The 19393-nt window shown below is 43.0% G+C and overlaps 1 protein-coding gene across 2 annotated transcripts in view; it reads right to left on the bottom strand.

Moving 5' to 3' along the window:
* Positions 1–19393, bottom strand: part of ENPP3 (ectonucleotide pyrophosphatase/phosphodiesterase 3) — a 190827-nt gene that overhangs the window by 58168 nt on the left and 113266 nt on the right. For both annotated transcript variants that reach the window (XM_073671257.1, XM_073671258.1), the window contains exons 14-15: positions 14527–14558; positions 6382–6509 (exon numbers count right to left, since the gene is read on the bottom strand). In XM_073671257.1, the coding sequence (XP_073527358.1) occupies positions 6382–6509; positions 14527–14558 (160 nt within the window). The remainder of the gene's footprint in view (positions 1–6381; positions 6510–14526; positions 14559–19393) is intronic.

Here is a 19393-nt window from a genome sequence, read left to right as displayed (position 1 = left end):
TCCTGTGGCAGAGGCTGACAAGGAGAAGACCGCCTTCACCACCCCGATGGGACTGAGCGAGTTCAACTGCATGCCCTTTGGGCTCTGCAACGCACCAGGGACCTTCCAGAGGCTGATGGAATGCTGTCTAGGGCAACAAAACTTCGAGACGGTCCTCCTTTACCTGGATGACGTGATCGTCTATTCAAAGACTTACGAGGACCATCTAAAGCACCTGGCCGAGGTGTTCGAAGCCCTGGCAGGCTATGGCCTGAAGGTGAAACCATCAAAGTGTCACCTGTTGAAACCGAAGGTCCAGTACCTAGGGCACGTGGTAAGTGCGGAAGGAGTAGCCCCCGACCCTGACAAGGTCACGGCAATCAGGAGCTGGCCAAGCCCTTCGAACATCAAGGAAGTGAGGCAATTCCTTGGGTTGGTAGGCTACTACCGAAGGTTCATCCCCGGGTTCACTAAGATGGCAGCTCCTATGCAGGACCTCCTGATAGGACAGTCTAAGTCCAGAAGCCAAAAGCCACCCTTCAAGTGGGATAAACCGGAGGAGGAGTCCTTCCGCCAGTTGAAGATGGCCCTCACAGGGGATGAGATCCTGGCCTACCCTGATTATGGCCAGCCTTTTATTCTCCACACAGACACCAGTAATGTGGGACTGGGAGCCGTACTGTCACAAAACCAACAGGGCAGAGAAAGGGTGATCGCGTACGCCAGCCGGAAGCAGAGGCCCACCAAGAGGAACCCGGAGAATTACAGCTCCTTCAAGCTAGAATTCTTGGCGGTGGTGTGGGCCGTAACGGAACTCTTCAAGCATTACCTGGCCTCCGCAAAGTTCACTGTGTACACGGACAACAACCCGTTAACACACCTAGACAGTGCAAGACTTGGTGCCCTGGAACAGCGGTGGATGGCCCGTCTCTCCAATTATGACTTCGTGATCAAGTACCGGGCAGGCAAAACCAATGCCAACGCTGACGCTCTATCGAGAATGCCTCACTTACCTGAAGGTGACGAAGACCCAGAAGAGCTGGAGGAGGTAGAACTCCACGCGTTTCACCGGTACGGAGCCGCTCAATACTCCCACCGCGTGAAGGAGGAAGATTTAACAACCGTCATGATCAATCCCCTACCTCACCACAGCTGGACCGAGACCCAAAATAGTGACCCTGCAATCCGCCTGGTGAAAGATCTGCTGACCCAGGAAGACGCCCGCTTAGATCCGGATGCTCCAGAGGAAGCCAAGCAGCTATGGAAAGAGAAGAGCAAGCTGTTCCTCTATGAAGGCAAGCTGTGCAGAAGACTTGTCAACCACCGGACACACGAGCTGACCTGGCAAGTCGTGGTCCCAAGGCGGGATGCAGCTATGGTCCTGGGGGCTTACCATGACAGAGTGGGGCACTTCGGTTGGAAGAAACTGGAGTTCCTGCTAAGAGGACAGTTCTTTTGGGTCGGCATGAGAGGGGCTGTAGAGAAGTGGTGCAGGGACTGTGGCCCTTGTAACTTAAGGAGAAAAGACCGCACCAGCCAGAAGACACCCTTGAAGCCCATCATCACCCAGCAGCCTCTTGAGCTGGTAGCTCTGGACCACGTCAAATTGGCTCCAAGCCGGTCAGGATACATCTACGCCCTGACAATCGTGGACCACTATTCCTGTTTTCTAGTGGTGGTCCCGGTAAAAGACTTGACAGCCCAAACGGAGGCCAGAGCCTTCCAGCAATACTTCTGCCGTCCACACAGGTATCCGGAACAGGTCCTGACGGACCAGGGTCCAGCATTCGAAGCTGAAATCTTCCAAGAGTTCGGCAACCTCTATGGCTGTAAGAAGATTCGGACAACGCCTTACCACCCACAAACCAACGGGATGTGTGATAAAATGAACAATATAGTCATTGATCTCCTGAAGACGTTGCCCCTGGAGGAATGCAGCCTGTGGCCAGAAAAACTGCCGGACCTGATAGACTTATACAACCATATCCCGGTGAATGCTACAAACTGCACCCCGGCTTACCTGATGCGAGCCAGACCAGGTAAGCTGCCCATAGACCTGGAGATGGGAGTCCTAACGCCTGAGGACACCTCCCCGGATGCGGACTGGGATACGGAAAGGCGAGTGTGGAGAAGAGCCTGGCCCAGGTGAGAGAAAGGCAAGAGAGACTCTTCAACCAACACGCCCCTGCTGGTCCCCTAGAACCTGGTGAGCAGGTACTGAAGTGAAAGTGAAGGCTACATAAGTTGGACGACCAGTGGGAAAGGGAACCCTACACCGTACTGCAGTCTGATCATGACAACTCGAAGGTGTGCGTGATCACCAAGGATGGAGGAGAACCCACTAGTACCGTCTCCAGAGACCACCTAAAAAGGTGCCCCGAGCAACTCCGTAATGCAGAAGAGGATCAAAGTGACCTTGAACCCGCAGAGGACAAGGAAGAAATGATCAGCACGTTCTCGGAGAGTTCCCTCAGTCCTGGACTCGAATAAATGATGCCATAGTGGTACCCGTCCTGCATTTCCTGCAACTGGCTCAGCAACAACCTACACCAGAGCCGGAAGGTGAAGAAGAGCAAGCAGTTCCAGAGGCAGAAGAGCCGGTACCAGCAGCCCAGGAGAGTCAACCCTCTGCTGATAGTGAGCCTGCCATGCCTGCGGTGAGCCAAAGGACCCGCAGACAGCTGCCTGCCCTACCTGTACACCCAGCTGGTAGCTGTACCCCTAACACTAGTGGAGAAAGCCAGGTCCGTCCACCACCAGACAGTGGGTTACGCAGGTCAACCAGGAGCACAAAGGGGCAGATACCCGCTCGCTGGAGAATATAGGGTGCACTAAAACTGTAAATAACCCTGTTGCCAAGTGTTGAAATGTTTGCAAAGTTACATGCATGATTGGTAATTGTGTATTTCAGTTTCTTACAGTTACCGTACGGACTCAAAGGTTATGGACTTTTAATAACCGGGACTTTGTATGGACTGCGTTCGGAGCCTGACCAAGGAATGAACTAAGACTGTAAAGGACTTGGGGCTAGGACAGACCCCCACCTGGTTAAGGCTCCCCGTTGTGTTGATGATATGGACACCCGGTCACAGACCACACTGTGACCTTAAGAACTCAACCTGTGCGTCGCTTGTCTACTAATGTTTTATGGTCACGCATATTATTCTTGTTTCTTGTTTAGTCCCGGAGTACTAAATTTTACTAGGGGGGAATGTGTCACCCTGGCCTGGATGCCACAAATATAATAAAGCTGTGTCTGAGAGCAAGGGGGAGGTCCTCTAGTCAAGGACCATTAGCATGCAGCACCTCCTGTCCCAGACCAGTAGGGGGAGCAGGCTGCCCCTATAAAAGCTGGAGCTGGGGGCAGGGTTAGAGAGAACTGGACAACCTGTCTCTGGATTGAGAGGTGTCCCAGAGCAGGGACAGACAGTTATGTTGCAGCCTAAGAGGACGTGTGGCAGTAGGAGAGCCACGAGCCAGGGACAAAAGGCGAAGTGAGCCTGTCCTGGCAGATAAAGAAACTAATCTACCAGACTTTGGTGTCTGAGGCTGGGAGGATTCCAAGTCCTATAGCAGATAACCAGTCCGCAGGGGACTGTATGTTCCTTGGCCTAAGAAGCCCGGAGGCTCCGCCACAGCAGAAGGGACCAGCAAAGCCATACCAGCCCGAGAGTAGAAAGGGACCCAAGTTGCAAGCCATACGGGCGAGAGGTCACGGTGAGCTCGGGAACGTGGGCTGTTACACTACAAGGAGGGAAATAGCCAGAAGGAGCACAGAGAGCACGGTAGGCCTACACCCTCACCCTGACCAGGGCCAGCTTCCCACTTGTTCTCAGACATCCAGGCCCCCTCCTAGCCGGGCCTGTTTCTGGGTCATTTTACCTGTTCTAATAAAGACCCTGAACTGTTTAAGAGGCCTCCGTTTCCTGCCTATCACGGTCGGAATCATCCCCTCCATCATCCATTATATATACTGCCCTGGGGCCATACTCCTCCCGTGGGGAGTTGAACTATTCAGTGCTGCACATTTATATCAGCCTCAGCGGTCTGCACTGTAGCGGCGGGTAGCCCTGACCGCAATCCACGGGTGGCGTAGTCGGACATTACCTACAGCACATAGCAGACTACCACTGGTCTGACCACCCTGAGCCACGGAACCGGGTCGCCACTACTACTCCCAGCATTGCCCTGAAGCCCGGGTTCCGAGTGCCCCACGGCCCAGGGGGCGAGTCACAATCATTTGCCTGGAAAGATGCAGGCTCGGCGTGCAAGCTCGCGTCAAAGGCAGGGACACAACATATGGCGTAACTGTACATCATGTGTCGTTAAGGGGTTAAAGAGGACCTTCCATGTCTCTCTGTGATTTAGTCGGTTTTAATATGAGTATGAACCCTTTTATTATTCACAAAATAATAGTTCTGTAGAATCTAATTTTAAAACTTGATGTTGTGCTGTTCCTCTATTATTCTTATTGGAAATGTATTAATAAATTGACAACTAGATGTTACATTTCTCTTTTATATGGAGTGTATGGAGTATACAATCTCAAAACTGTCAAATTATTTTGTTTTTTACAATCGGTTAAAATAATGGTTTCCAGCATCAGTAATTTGTATGTTTTCAGTAAGGGTGCATTTACATGGGCTGGTAAATTGCTTACAATGAGAGCCAATTGACAATAAAAGATGTTAATAAGAGCTTGTTTACTTTAATTTACCTGCTGCGAGGGTCCGCAGTGATCCCCACAGAGCAGTGCCAGATTACCAATTAGACATAGTAAGAATTGGTCTACAGCCCCACGTCTTTTAGGGGACTTGCTCAGTATATGAAAACTAATTGCAGCGTCGGCGCCTCTGCCTCCTGCCGGGCAGAGACGCCGATCCCCTCACCGCCGCGGTCCCGGTCAGACGTTCTCCAGCTCCCCTGCTGCTTCTGCCCGGGGTGTGCGCACCACGCGCAGCTTCCCGGGCACTGTACTTAGGGCGCTGCTTCCTCCCTCTTAAATGGGCCGCGTGCGCCGTCCTAAAGAGTCCCCGGCCAATGGCCGGAGGACTACTCCTATATTAAGCACCTCCTCCAAAATGGATGTGCCTGTGCAAGATTGTTGATTGTGTGCTAACACTCTCCTCAGTCCTCAGGTCCCTGTGCCCGCCAGTCTGTCTATCAGCCGTGTCTGCCTACCTGTATATCAGTCGTGCCCGCCTGCCTGTCTATCAGCCGTGCCCGCCTGCTTGCCTACCCGTATCACCTGTCTGTCTACCGGCCGTGCTCATCTGCTGTGCCTGTCAGCTTCTGCCATCAGTCCCGTGGGAGTCACCTGCTCTCACAAGGTCGGTCCCAGAGTGGCACCTGGTCCACCTTCCTGGTCCCTCCTTGGTTCACGGAGTCGACTAAGCCGCCGTGTGGCCGGGTTCGGTCCAGGTAGGCACTTAGTTACGCCCCTCTGGTCCCTCCTTGCATCACAGCACAGAGGTTCCACCATCCGGATCCTTAACAATAATTTGATATTGAAATTTACAATCAGTGCGCTTGCCCGGCCGGCTGGGGCTGCAGAGCTTCAATGTGCTTAAAGCAATCGGTAGTGAAATGATTTTTATTTTTTTGCCAAGTGCATACAAGAATTCATGAGTAATAGAGGAGGGGCATCTATGCTATCGGGCTTGGCAACTATGTGATTGTCCAGAAGGGGTGTGGAGGAGAGGAAAGTGGTTGCGAGGTCTCACCGACTCTAGATCATAGTAGAACATTCATGAGCATAAACTGACATGCTGCGGACCGCAAACCTGTGGCTGTGCAGTATGTACATGAGATAGCTGAAAATCTCATGCACGTTGCTGGCATTGTAAAACTCCCCAGAAAACTCGCTGTGTTGTCTCACTGTGGGAACTAAACCTAAAGGGTTAAATAAATTCTCAATCTTTGTTTGTGCACCAGAAGTTGAAATCTCAGTCTTCTATACGCTGTTGTATTTTTGCAGCATAATTTACACTAATTTGTGGCATAAATCATAGTAAATCTGTTAGACCATCAAAGGCGCTGTTGTTTCTCCCCCTAATCTCCACCGCTCTCTACTTCTGAAAAAGTGGAAAGAGGGGAAAAAAGTCACAAATTTGGAGGCAAAAATGGCAAGAGCCAAACTGTGCACATGGCAGAAAGAGACTTAAAACCCTTGATAAATCCACTCCTAAGTTTTTCGTTCACCAGCTACAGAGGCCTAGAGGGATCATTTATCTGCAACTTTAGGTACTGGAATGTAGTAGAAAACGTAAGAAATAATGTCACAAAGCAAAGCATCTATAAAAAAAACCTTTGCCCATGATGGGGATACCAGCTGCCATAACAACACCAATACTAGCTTCTGATATAACACACTTATGATTTCCTTTCCCCTTTATACTATACCTTACAACAAGCCACTGTCTGTCCACGTAGAGATGAACGTTATCAATTCGAATGTGGTTGGCATAATGGAATCTTTTAGGTAAGTCATACTTCATGTAAGGTTTAAAATGCTGAACCGTCCTCCGGCACTGCAAGCAAGTTTAACGTAATATTCATTGTTAGAGAAAAACAAGGAAATGCTAATGATGGTCTATAAAGTATATTACTAAGCAAATCTAAACACGACGTGCTACAAAAGTAATGTAATAACATGTTAGCCAGAGAAAATTGTGATGTTAAAGGGGTTTTCACTTTAAGAAAAGTGGACCCCAAATGCTTTTACATGTGCAGCATAGCAGTTACTTACGCTCCCTGAGTCCAGCACCGGTTCTCCACCGCTGGTTCGATTCCAGTGATTTAGTGCCTTGCTGCAGAGGTGACGTCACATGGACAGCTCACATCACTGCTGCTTCTGAGCTCAGTGATTGGCTGCAGCAGTTATGTGAGCTATCGACATAATGTCACCACTATAGCCAACTTGCTCCCACCATCTACATCAGCCATAATGCTGAGCTTAATGATTGGCTGCAGTAGTGATGTGATGTGAGCTGTCAATGTTATGTCACCACTGCAGCCAAAAAACACGAGACTGAAGGAGAGCTAGAGAGCCCCGGTGCTGCTAGGCCCGGGTAAGGTGAGTACCTTCTTTGCTTGTGATGTTATGTGTATAAAAGCATTTTGGATCCAGTTTTTTTGTGTTAAACGTGATAAAAGCATTATAACTGTATTACAGGGTAAATATGTATTTGCAAGTTTTATTTTCCCGGTTTGTCTTTGTTTGCTCTGCAACAGTTGACACACAGACTCAGTGGGGCCACTGCCTGATTATTCTATTGTTTAACTACATGAATGTTCTTTCAGCTGTTCCTTGGATTTCTACAAGAAGAATGGCACCAAAAGTCAAAATAGTAAATTAATATTCATCCTTCGAATTCTAAGGCCCCGATTTAGTAAGATTGGCATTTTGTACGCCAGTCGTAATGAAGGGAAGACTGGAGTATGGTGCGCTACATTCAGTAAAAGGCAGGAGACTTTTAATGAACTGATGTGCCCAATTCAATAAGAGGCCTGATCCTCTTATTGAATTTCATGCATCTTTCAACTGCACAGAAACATGCCAGAAACGCGTCAGTGTTTTAGTTTCCCCTTATGTTCCTTATTTTTTAATGGATTATCAATAAAGGATTACTGATATTTTATATTACCGGATAGAAGTGCCGGCCTCTGCTTTTTCTGTCTACAGAGCTATTATTGCTGTTAAAACTGCCAGAATCTTGATGGAAACCTGACTTTTATATAAATGCTTGTCGGGATCCTTTTTGAAAAGAGATCCACTTACATTATGTAAAGAAACCATAAAGCTGTGGTTTACAAAGCCTTAGAAAGACTTTACAGCCTGGTTTACAGGTTAGAAACATGGCCAAGGAGCACATGATTATTACAGCTCTGCTCAAGCTCTGAGTTGTAATATGGTGGCCATAGCAGAAGCTTCATGGATCACTTTGCAGGTGTCCATAAGTGAAAAACAGACTAAAGGCTCATTCAGACAGCCATGCAAATCGGTCCGAGATTGGACTGCAATGTACAGATGCAGACTGGCTGCGACTCTCTCGATCTGAGCATGACCACCTCATATAAATATATGGTCAGGAAGCTGTGGCCAGTCTGCGCATGGCGGTCTATGCTCGGACCGATTGCCAAGAACATTACAGTTAAACTCTTCAGGAAAATGCCAGTGGTGTTTTTGCTAAGCGTCTTCTTGGTCACTTTGTGGCGGCTTTGCCACTGTCCTTTTTTGCCTTGTATGTATCAAGCGGAAGCTGCCTGAAGAATGGACCAGTCATTTCTTTTCAGCACTTCACGTCTTGACAAAAGTGAAGTAGTTATAAGAAGCTCAAAAGCCTGAACATATACACAGACAGTCATTTTTAAATGGCAGAGCTTATGTTTATATTCTTTTCAAATTTGGCTGAACATGGAAACAGACTCTAAGGTTATGTTCACACTGAGTTTTTTGAGGCATTCAAAAACATTGAAGTTTTCAAGCTGAAACTGCTTCAGGAAACCCTTCTTTTTTGGGGAGTTTTTGAGAGTTTTTTTCCTAAACCATTTTTGCAGCCTCTTGATTTGACATTGTCAAGTTTGGGGCAGATTACATCACGATTTAAAAGAAGTGACATGCACTTTTTTTTTTTACCAGGCACTTTCTAAAACCTCTTCAAAAAAATAAATATGCCCAAAAAACTCATATGAGCAGGAAAATGGATTTCCCATAGAATTGAAGAAGAAAAGCTTTCCTGGAAAAGGTCTGAAAAAGTGCTCAATAAATGGTAAAAACAATCAACATCTGTAGAGGAATGTGAAAACACTTGCTGTGCATACAGTATGTTCTGTATTTTGTTACTTCTTTTAACTGCTTCAGGCTTAAAAAGCGGTAAAATAGCTAAAAAAAAGTTCCCTGATCATTCTTTAGGCAGCTCCTACTTGGAAGCCACCACTATTTTATAATACATTATATTAAAAAAGTCCCTGAAAAAAAGATGTCAAAGAAGAAGCTTCAAGTAGAACAACACCTCAGCTATCCTGAAGCGTGTTCCTATAGAAATGCTTACCAGGTAACCCTTTAGGGTATTTAGGGTATTTTCCCACTGACTTTTTGAGGAAGATTTTGAAGCGGATCCACTTCAAAATCCACATCAAAAAACTCTTAAATAAAAATGTAATACTCTATTCATTTCAATGGAAAATCCACTTTTCTTTCCAGAAAAAAATTTCTGACATTTTTTAAGATGAGGTGGTTTGAAAATCTTCTTTGATGTGGAATCGTCGTGAAATTTAAATTTGATACAGTCAAGTAAAAAAGGCTGTGTGGGAAAAAAAGCATTTAAAAAAACATCTTCAAAACACTTGAAACTATATTGCTGGAAAAAAATGCCTCAGAAGAAAATTAGCATCCATCTTCGAAAACCTGTTAGATTTTCCTTCTCCAAAAAATCTCTATGTGAACTTACTATTGGTGTATTACTGCTGCGTTTCTGCTGTGTCTGGTGCAGTGTATGCGAGTGGGAGAAAAATTATGTGCAAAAAGATTGTACAGATTTGGCTTATTCTATGTATCTTTTGGCACTTTTTTCCAAAACGCCGGTGTACCTGCTGAAATTTTTTGCGAAAGGCGAATACGCTTCAGGAAACCGCCGGCAAAGTTTTTCCTTAAGCGTCATTTGGTGATATATACACAGAGGGACAAAATTAAAAGCTTGGACAAAGTCTTGGGCCAACCTTGATATTTATTAAAAAAAAATGTCTATAATTAAGGAAGTTTTTTCTTATCATCTAATACAAGTGCTTCTCACTAAATTAGAATATCAAGAAGTAAATTTATTTCAGTTCTTCAATACAAAACGTGAAACTCATATATTATATAGAGTCATTACAAACAGAGTGATCTATTTCAAGTGCAAATTGCCTCTTCAGAGAAAAAGAGGACTTGTACTCTATAGCGCCACCTATTGGAAGCAGCAATCCTACAAGTCACAATCAACCCTTTAACGAGTCGTGCAATATGACTTAGGTTAAAAGCCAAATCAGAATCTCAGTTTGCAGACACGGTGTTTCGGGCTGTTGGCCCTCGTCAGTGCAAAGTATGAGAACTGATTTGGCTAGGTGAGAGGCTCTGGACTGAGGTCTAAGGGGTGACATTACTCCTTATGGACTATTTCCAGTGTTAATTTCTGTTAATGTTGATGATTATGACTTACAGCCAATGAAAACACAAAAGTCATTATCTCAGTATATTAGAATACTTTATAACAACAGCTTGAGAAATGTTTTTAAAATTCAAAATGTTGGCCTACTGAAATGTATGTTCAGTAAATGCACTCAACACTTGGTCGGGGCTCCTTTTGCATCAATTACTGCATCAATGCGGCGTGGCATGGAGGCGATCAGCCTGTGGCACTGCTGAGGTGTTATGGAAGCCCAGGTTGCTTTGATAGCAGCCTTCAGCTCGTCTGCATTGTTGGGTCTTGTGTCTCTCATCTTCCTCTTGACAATACCCCATAGATTCTCTATGAGGTTAAGATCAGACGAGTTTGCTGGCCAATCAAGCACAGTGATAATCTTGTTTTTAAACCAGGTATTGGTACTTTTGGCAATGTGGACAGGTGCCAAGTCCTGCTGGAGAATGAAATTTCCATCTCCAAAAAGCTTGTCGGCAGAGGGAAGCATGAAGTGCTCTAAAATTTCCTGGTAGACGGCTGTGCTGACTTTTGTCTTGATAAAGCACAGTGGACCTACACCAGCAGATGACATGGCTCCCCAAACCATCACTGATTGTGAAAACTTCACACTAGACCTCAAGCAGCTTGGATTGTGACCTCTCCACTCTTCCTCCAGACTCTGGGAGCTTGATTTCCAAATGAAATGTAAAATTTACTTTCATCTGAAAACAACACCTTGGACCACTGAGCAACAGTCCATGTCTTTTTCTCCTTGACCCAGGTAAGATGCTTCTGGCGTTGTCTATTGGTCATGAGTGGCTTGACACAGGGAATGCGACACTTGTAGCCCATGTCCTGGATACGGCTGTGTGTGGTGCCTCTTGAAGCAATGACTCCAGCAGCAGTCCACTCCTTGTGAATCTCCCCAAAATTTTTGAATGGCCTTTTCTTAACAATCCGTTCAAGGCTGAGGTTATCCCGGTCGCTTGTGCACTGTTTTCTACCACACTTTAGCATCAGAAGCCTTTGCAGGTGTTTTTTGTTAATTATTCTAATTTACTGAGATAATGACGTTTGTGTTTTAATTGGCTGTAATCATCAACATTAACAGAAATAAACACTTGAAATAGATCACTCTGTTTGTAATGACTCTATATAATATATGAGTTTCACTTTTTGTATTGAAGAACTGAAATAAATTAACTTTTTGATGATATTCTAATTTAGTGAGAAGCACTTGCATAACAATGAACTTTTTCATGTGGAAACAAACTTAAAGTGGTTGTCCCACAAACAAAGTGCATTTTAACTAATAGATCCTAGAATAAAATATTGGCATAGTATAATATGTTGTGTAAGAGCAGTAAAAAGCATATGACATAATGGCCTAATTTAAATATGTAATAACAGGATAAAAAACCTTGAATAATACAGATAAAGTATGATGCAAACAAAAGTGCCCCTAAACACAGTATGATACCCCTACAGTGAATTCCTCCACAGTATCCTCCACATGCATGATATGATGACCCTACACTATCCCCCTCAATACCCCTCCAACAAACAATGGTGACCCCATCATAGTATGATTTTCCATCTGTAATCCCCACACAGCCCTCCATACTGAATAATGGCTGCAAAAAGTGCTCCATACAGTATAAACAGCCCCACATAATCCTCCATTCAGTATAATGGTCACAAAAAAATTCTCCATACAGTATAACGAGGCATTGCATTGCCTTCCATACAGAATAATGGTTCCACATAGTGCTCTATACAGTATAATGACCCCACATAGTGCTTCACACAGTATAAAAGGCCCAATATAGTGCTCCGTACAGTATAATGGCCCCACATAGTGCTCCACACAGTATAATGGCCCCACATAGTGCTTTATACAGCATAATGCACTCGACATAGTGTTTCATACAGTATAATGGCCCCACATAGTGCTCCATACAGTATAGTGGGCCCACATAGTCCTCCATACAGTATAATGGCCTCACAGTCCTCCATACAGTATAATGGCCACAAATAGTGCTCTATACAGTATAATGGCCATACATAGTGCTCCATACAGTATAATCTGCCCCACATAGTGCCCCATGCAATATAATGGCCTCACATAGTCCTCCATATAGTAAAATGGCCACACATAGTCCTCCATACAGTATAATAGTCACACATAGTGCTCCATACAGTATAATGGGCCCCACATAGTCCTCCATACAGCATAATGCGCCCCACATAGTGCTCCATACAGTATAATGGCCATACATAGTGCTCCATATAGTATAATGCTCCCCACATAGTGCTCCATACAGCATAATGGCCCCACATAGTGCTCCATACAGTATAATGCGCCCCACATAGTGCTCTATACAGTATAATGGGCCCATATAGTGCTCCATACAGTATAATGTACCCATATAGTGCTCCATACAGTATAATGGGCCCATATAGTGTTCAATACAGTATAATAGGCCCCACATTTAAAATTAACTCACCTCTGCCCATTTCCCCGCTGCTCTGGTCTCTTCATGGTGTCTTCAGATCCTCTGTACAGCTTAGTACAGTGTGCACGTTGTAATGAAGTCATCGCTGCCGATGTGCTGAGATGTCAGACGTAGAGGGGGACTAATCGGAGAGAGAGTGTCAGTTGACGCTCCTTCCTCCATCATTGCTTTCAACTGTATCGGCAAATAGGATGCCGACATAGTTGAAAGTGTGATGCTGGGTCAAAGTGCAATGTCACAGGCCAAATATACTCAAGGTACCTGCCTGGCATTGCGGGCAAAATATACTCACCTGGAGGGTCAGATTTGGCCCGTGGGCCAGAGTTTGACATATCTATTTTAGCTGGTCCAGGCATTTTGAATTCTGAAGCAGGCTTAATAGAAGTGATCAAAGATGGAACATGCACAGCAAGTTGCTTTGACATTGCTGTGCTTATGTTTATTATTTGTACTGTAGCAGTTTTGTAGTGCTTTTGAAAAAGACACGTGCACATACCCTCAGTTCGTATTCTATGTTGCATTTTGAAAGCATGGTAACAAGGTTTTATCGCAGTTTTCATATAAATTGAATAACTACAGAGATCTACCATAGAAACAATCTTGCGAACATTTTCCAGAATTCAAAACTTTGACAAGTAACAGATTGATGTTACTAAATTGTTCAGTATGTGTAATATTCCTTCTATGGAGTTGCAGAATCTTGCCGGATCCAATATACTTTTAGCATTGCTTACAGTAATGTGACATCTTGTGGCATTTGCTGTTACTACAACAGGAGCTATCTACAAACAGAATTGCCAACCGCTCGAAAATATGAGAATCTGGAAAAATAGGGGACTTTTTCTAGTTACCATAAAAAAATGGATAGATACATGTTTTGTTTTTTTATTTTTCCAGTTCATAGTGGTGAGCGAGCATGCTTGGATATCGAGTTATCCGAGCGTGCTCGGGTTCGGATAGAGTAACTGGCGTGCTCGAGTTAAATGCTCGTGTACCCACAGTCACATGTATCGTGGCTGATACACAGCCGCTAAACATGTGGAGAATGCCTGATACACGATATTCTCTGCATGTCTAGCGGCTGTGTATCATCCACGATACATGCGGCCTTGGGTACACGAGCATTTAACTCGTGCACGCCAGTTACTCTATCTGAACCCGAGCACGCTCGGATAACTCAATATCCGAGGATGCTTGCTCATTACTATTCATAGTGAATGTTAAGTTAATATTCACTTTCTTTGGGTCTATATATGTGTCACTTATAATTTTCTGAATTTATTATTCCAATTTGTTCAGAAAAAAATTGTTTGCCGTCTGTGATTTTTTAATTTATTTTGTAAATAGAGAGAAATTTGTGGCACTCACCAAAGCATTAAAACGTAACAAGCTTAATTCCAAAGGCATGAAAACAAAGCGGGGAGGAGAGGGGTAGTGAAATCTCATACGGACAACAGTCGTTTCGCACCTAGTACATGCTCCTTCCTGGTTCTGAGTCCTGCACCATCAGGACCAGGAAGAAGCACATACTAGGTGTGAAACAGCTGTTGTCTATTTGGGATTCCACAACTCCTCTCCTCCCAGCTCTGTTTTTATGCCTTTGGAATAATGCTTGTTACACTTTAACGCTTTGGCGAGTCACGCAAATTTCTGTCTTCTATTTACAAAGTATCAATGTACTATATCATCTTTATAAATTGTTGAGCACCACTGAATTGTATAGGAAACCTGGTCATTATTTTGAATTCTGGTACTATTTCTTGAATTTCTTGGACTTTTATTTTTTATGTTCAAGAGAAAAACATTAAATCTGATAGGTAACACTGTTACAAAACCTTCTGTTGTACCAAACTGAGTGAGAGCATACTTACGGTAAGGTTTTTTACAACTCCTTTAGAATCAACTGTCAAAAAGGTAAGAAAAAAGAATACATTATTTTTTATCCTATTAATACACCATAAATATTTGAAACTTTTTCAACATTGACACAGAATACAGTGTAATCAGATGAAAGCATACAAAGAACAGAGAACATTTATCAAACACCAAAAATTAGGCTCATTTCTAAAGTGTAAAGAGCCCAGTGCAAAAGAAGAAGGTCCGGATTTGAAAGGTGTGCATAAACATATTAAATTCTTTATTCCATTTGATTAAAAGGGATTAAAATTATTCATGATAGGAGATAAAGTTACTCTGACGTGTTTCTAGCGTTGCTGCCCTTAGCCATGAAGTATTGTACTTTATGACTAAGGGAGGCAAAGTCAGAAACGTGTCAGAGTAACTTTATCTCCTCCTATCACGGATCATTTTAATCATTTTTAATCAAACAGAATAAAGCATTTAATCATTTTATGCACACCTTTCCAATCCGGACCTTCTTCTTTTGCACTACTATTACCGATGGTCAGCCGTCTCTTCAGATTGAAGTAGTTTTTGATTTGAGCGGTTTCTCCACATATTACACTGGGAGGCAGATATTTTCCAGTTTTCCTTACCATAAAGAGCCCAGTTCTTGTTTGTCCCTACCCTCTTCCCATTACATATAGGAGAGAAAGGAAACATGAGCCGCTATTAGTTTACACCTACTCTTACTACTTCTAATGGGATCATCACAACTTAAAATTATTAATGGGTTGTCCCTCAATACAAAGTGCTGATTAAATTGATGGATAATGGAAAATTAAGCATTTTCACAGTTGGATGTGTTTAAAAAAATGTTGGAGTGCAGCAGCAAACTGATCGTGGTGCCCCTGATGTACTGATGTATCCTGTGTAACTGTCTATACTTTACTATGCAGAGGTATTTTTGCTTATGGTTGGTAAATGCTGCTTGTATTAATTCCACAGAAGCTGGGAGGGGGGATAAGAACAAACATAAAGTACATTGAGCTCAACAGATGAGCATATACTGAAAAAAACTGCGTAAAATCTGGGCACTGAGCTCCATGTACTGCGCTGGTGTGATTTATTGAGATGAGCTCAAAAGACATCTGTGGTTGCAACTATGATCACTACTTAGATGAAGGGAACAGGCAGGGAAGAGTAACATCATAAGCATGGAATAGATGCTTCCAGTGGCACCAGTACAGAATATTCACTTATCCTGCCTCCTTATGTTGGATCAATACAAACAGCAGTTAAAACACCTCTACATGTTCGGGCAGAGGATACAGGAGGGGGCACCATTAAGGTTTATCTCTGCACAGCAACATTTTGTTTATAAACACAACCAATTGTTAGAATGCTTAATTTTCCATTATCAGCAATGAAACTGAACTTTTGTTCATGAGCCCACGCCTTTAAGTTAAATATTGCGGTGGATGAGGTTAGTCTTTTGAAACCTGATTCATAGGATGCTGTTCTATTCCCTATTTATTCTGGAAATCAGTTGCTTGTCAGGGGTGTTAGGAGTCTTGATATTTGTAAGGAGTTAGTTCTAATGATACACCCACTTATATTCTTTACGGTTACCATGTAATTACAGTATACTGTTATACTTTCCTGTGCTGACCTCTTGACAAAGGGTTGCGGTGAAACACGTGTTGGGGCTGGCGCCATTCCAGCAGGAGGAGTACATGGGTAAACATAACTCTGATTCTTGATTCAACACTTTATTTGTTTTGTTGCTGAACATGCAGTTTATTATATGTACACCAGTTATTTAACCTTGCTGTGGATGCCTTTATTTGGACATATTATTTTAACAAAGAATCTGTTATACACTTACCGTATTACCTGCCATCAGTCCACATTCCAAGTATATTTTGGACTGTTTATCCCCATTTATACAAATTGAATTACATGTGATTCTTTTATCTCCTCCTGCTGTTTGTCGCCCTCTAGTGTTTCTCCTATTTTTAATACTCGCCTTCTAATAATTGTTTTCAATAAACTTATATTTATATTTCCATTTTTGGCTATGCACATTTTTTGTAGGTTTACTTTCCTGTGCTGTATGGGGTGAGACTGAAAGTGATCTCAGTTCCTCAGCTTTAAGGCTATGTTTCAAGTTTGAGATCCTTAGCATATCAATTTATGCTGGAAATGTGTGGTGAAATTTTGCAATGCAAAGAGTGAAATGTGCAGCTTCCCCGTATCATTTTTTCACTAACATCCATATGATTGCTTTTAACTTACTTTTTTTTTCAAAGCCTGACATTTGAAGAGAACCTGACAGCTGATACACACTGCCTAATCCGTGGGCAGCTTGTATCAGGCCCTGGCTGTATTATCTCAGCTAGGTATGTTTGACTCTGAAACGCTGTGACGTTTCAAAGAGAAACATACTTTAATAGCCGTCGAGGATCAAGATAGCTCTGTAGACTAGTCGAATAGGCTGGTCACCGGCAGCTTCTTCCCACCCGCTGTCCTGGACTGACAGGGCTCTGCTTACGTGCCTACTCCAGTGTGGTGTGGAAATACGTTTTGCAATAAAAAACGCTTCTTTATAATATTGGATCAAGAATGTTCAATTCAGTTAGCGCAGCTCAAATACGTGAATTGACTTTTCTTTTCAGGACTCAATTAATGTCCCCATTTGGACAGTTTGAAAAAAAAGACAAAATAATACTAACCTGTAATTATGGAGACAGTAGACTTGCCTGTTCCCAACTTGACAGTGCTCATGCGATTTTGATTAGCCTATGAATGGTGGCTTTGATGCCTAGAGAGGACCTTTTGCCAAATTTATCATGTTGAACTGGACACACAATGCAATAATGGCTGCAGAACAGAATAAAATGTTTTTTTGTTGTTGTTTTTTTATTTTACCTCTTCATTGTGGATATATTAGCAATCAAAATGTGAGATGTAATCACACTTATGACTGCTGTGCTCAGGCAACTCAAACCTGTAATCGCTCTGCAGTGAAAGAAAACAGTTATTAGTCATCTGTGCTTTCTAATCATGCAGGAGGATAGCCCAGGAGATCAGGGCTGTCTGTTATAGATTTCATATACTGAGACACTTGCTCTAAACTAAGATGGGGGCATATTCTTTTTATGCTGTGCTGCTGCCTGCTTTTGATTAGTCATCATCATAGAGGGAGAAGAAGTACAGGTCCTCAGGGAAAGCTGTTTGATAAAACCCACTTTGACATAAAAAGTTAACTAATTAGGTGACAAATACTTTGATTGCTAATATCTCCGTAACGGAGAGGAGAGGCGAAATAGAAAAAAAAATTATATTCCGCTCTACAGCCACTATTAAATAGTGTGCCCAGTTCAACGTGACAAATTTGATGAAAGGTCCTCTTTTAAAGGGACAGTTTATTCCCTGTTAATTGTTGACAATAGAAAAAACGAGAGCTGTATGAGCAGAGCTCAAAAGCAACTATCACCAAGCATGCTAAAATAGGGCTTCTCAAAATGTGAGTCTGGCCTCACTAGTAAAGCACCCCAATTTATTGTATTCACAGAAGTGGTGATAACTGAATAGTTCTTTGTTTAACATGAGTATCCTCTGGTTAAGTAACATTATTAACTAATTTTCTACTTATTTTATTGTTTTACAGAGCTCATGAGACAAATGAAAGATAATTTAAGCAATATTTTTTAATTTTGGCATGGACTTCCACCACAAATGGTGAGGTCTAAAAATCATCTTAGTCTAACGTACGAAGTCCCAGAATAAAAAGTTTGAGAAGCTGTTTTCTAAAAGTACACAGCTATATCAATAGATCTTAAGATAAGATAAGATAAGATATACTTTATTTATCCCGGAGGAAATTGCGGACTTCAACATTGCATTGCAACATTCAAAATTGCGTAACTTCAACATTTTGAAAAGTCTTCAAGAAAATTGATATTAATGGAATTTTGAAGAATCTTCCAAAATGTAGTGGAAAGACACATTGATGAGAGAACTTTACAAAAGTTGGATTGAAATGTGGCAAAGAACCCCCGTTTTTAAAATCCAAAGAACTTCAGGCTGAACCAGGTGAAAGCGAAAGAGGAACCCACTGCCTAAAGAGTACTTATCACTTATCCGTAATTTCCTTTTTTTTTAGGAATACAACGGCCAGCTGACATAATAGCTGCTAATGAAAGTGTAAAGGACCCGAATTTCCAGTAAAAATTGGGACCAAACTTCCAGCTCTTTGGAACATGCCACTTTCTGGGAAAATTTCCGTGGACAGATAACACCAAACTGGAGATCTTTGGTAATGCATAACGGTGGTTTCTTTATTATAGACTATGAAAAGAAGCCTACAAAGAAAAATGTGAAACATTGTGAAGGGTTGAAAATGTGGGGCTGCTTTGTTGCCTCTGGGAATGGGAATGCTTGAACTCGTAGAAACAATGAAATTAGAGATTTATCAGAACATTTTAGAGCAAAATTATAAAAAAAAACAGTTAAAGCGGTTGTCCACTACTTGGACAACCCTTTCTCAATCAGCATGTTTGCCCTGAGAAAAATAATAACAATTATACTTACCTCTGGTGCCGTCCTAGCAGTGTCAGTACTTGCTCTCTCTGGGCTCGCATCACATCGTTATGTCACGCGAGTACTGCAGCCACTCTGCACTGGCTTCACTCTCCCTGCCTGCGGACGAATCAGACAAGAGGAAGTCAAAGCTTCAGCATTTCTCTTACTTCCTTTTGATGTTTTATTTGTCCGAAAACTGGGAAAGTGAAGCAGCCGCTGATTGGCTTCGAGATTCATGTGACATAACAATGTGATGCAAATACCAGGAGAGCGAGTGCCGACGCCACTGGAACAGTGCCAGCACCGGAAGTG

This window comes from Phyllobates terribilis, unplaced genomic scaffold (assembly GCF_046119375.1).
Source record: "Phyllobates terribilis strain yellow unplaced genomic scaffold, ASM4611937v1 Scaffold_3__8_contigs__length_932513732, whole genome shotgun sequence".
In the NCBI taxonomy this organism is placed as follows: domain Eukaryota; kingdom Metazoa; phylum Chordata; class Amphibia; order Anura; family Dendrobatidae; genus Phyllobates; species Phyllobates terribilis.
The sequence above is the reverse complement of the archived record's forward strand: the minus strand, read 5'-3'. Positions and strand labels throughout refer to the sequence as shown.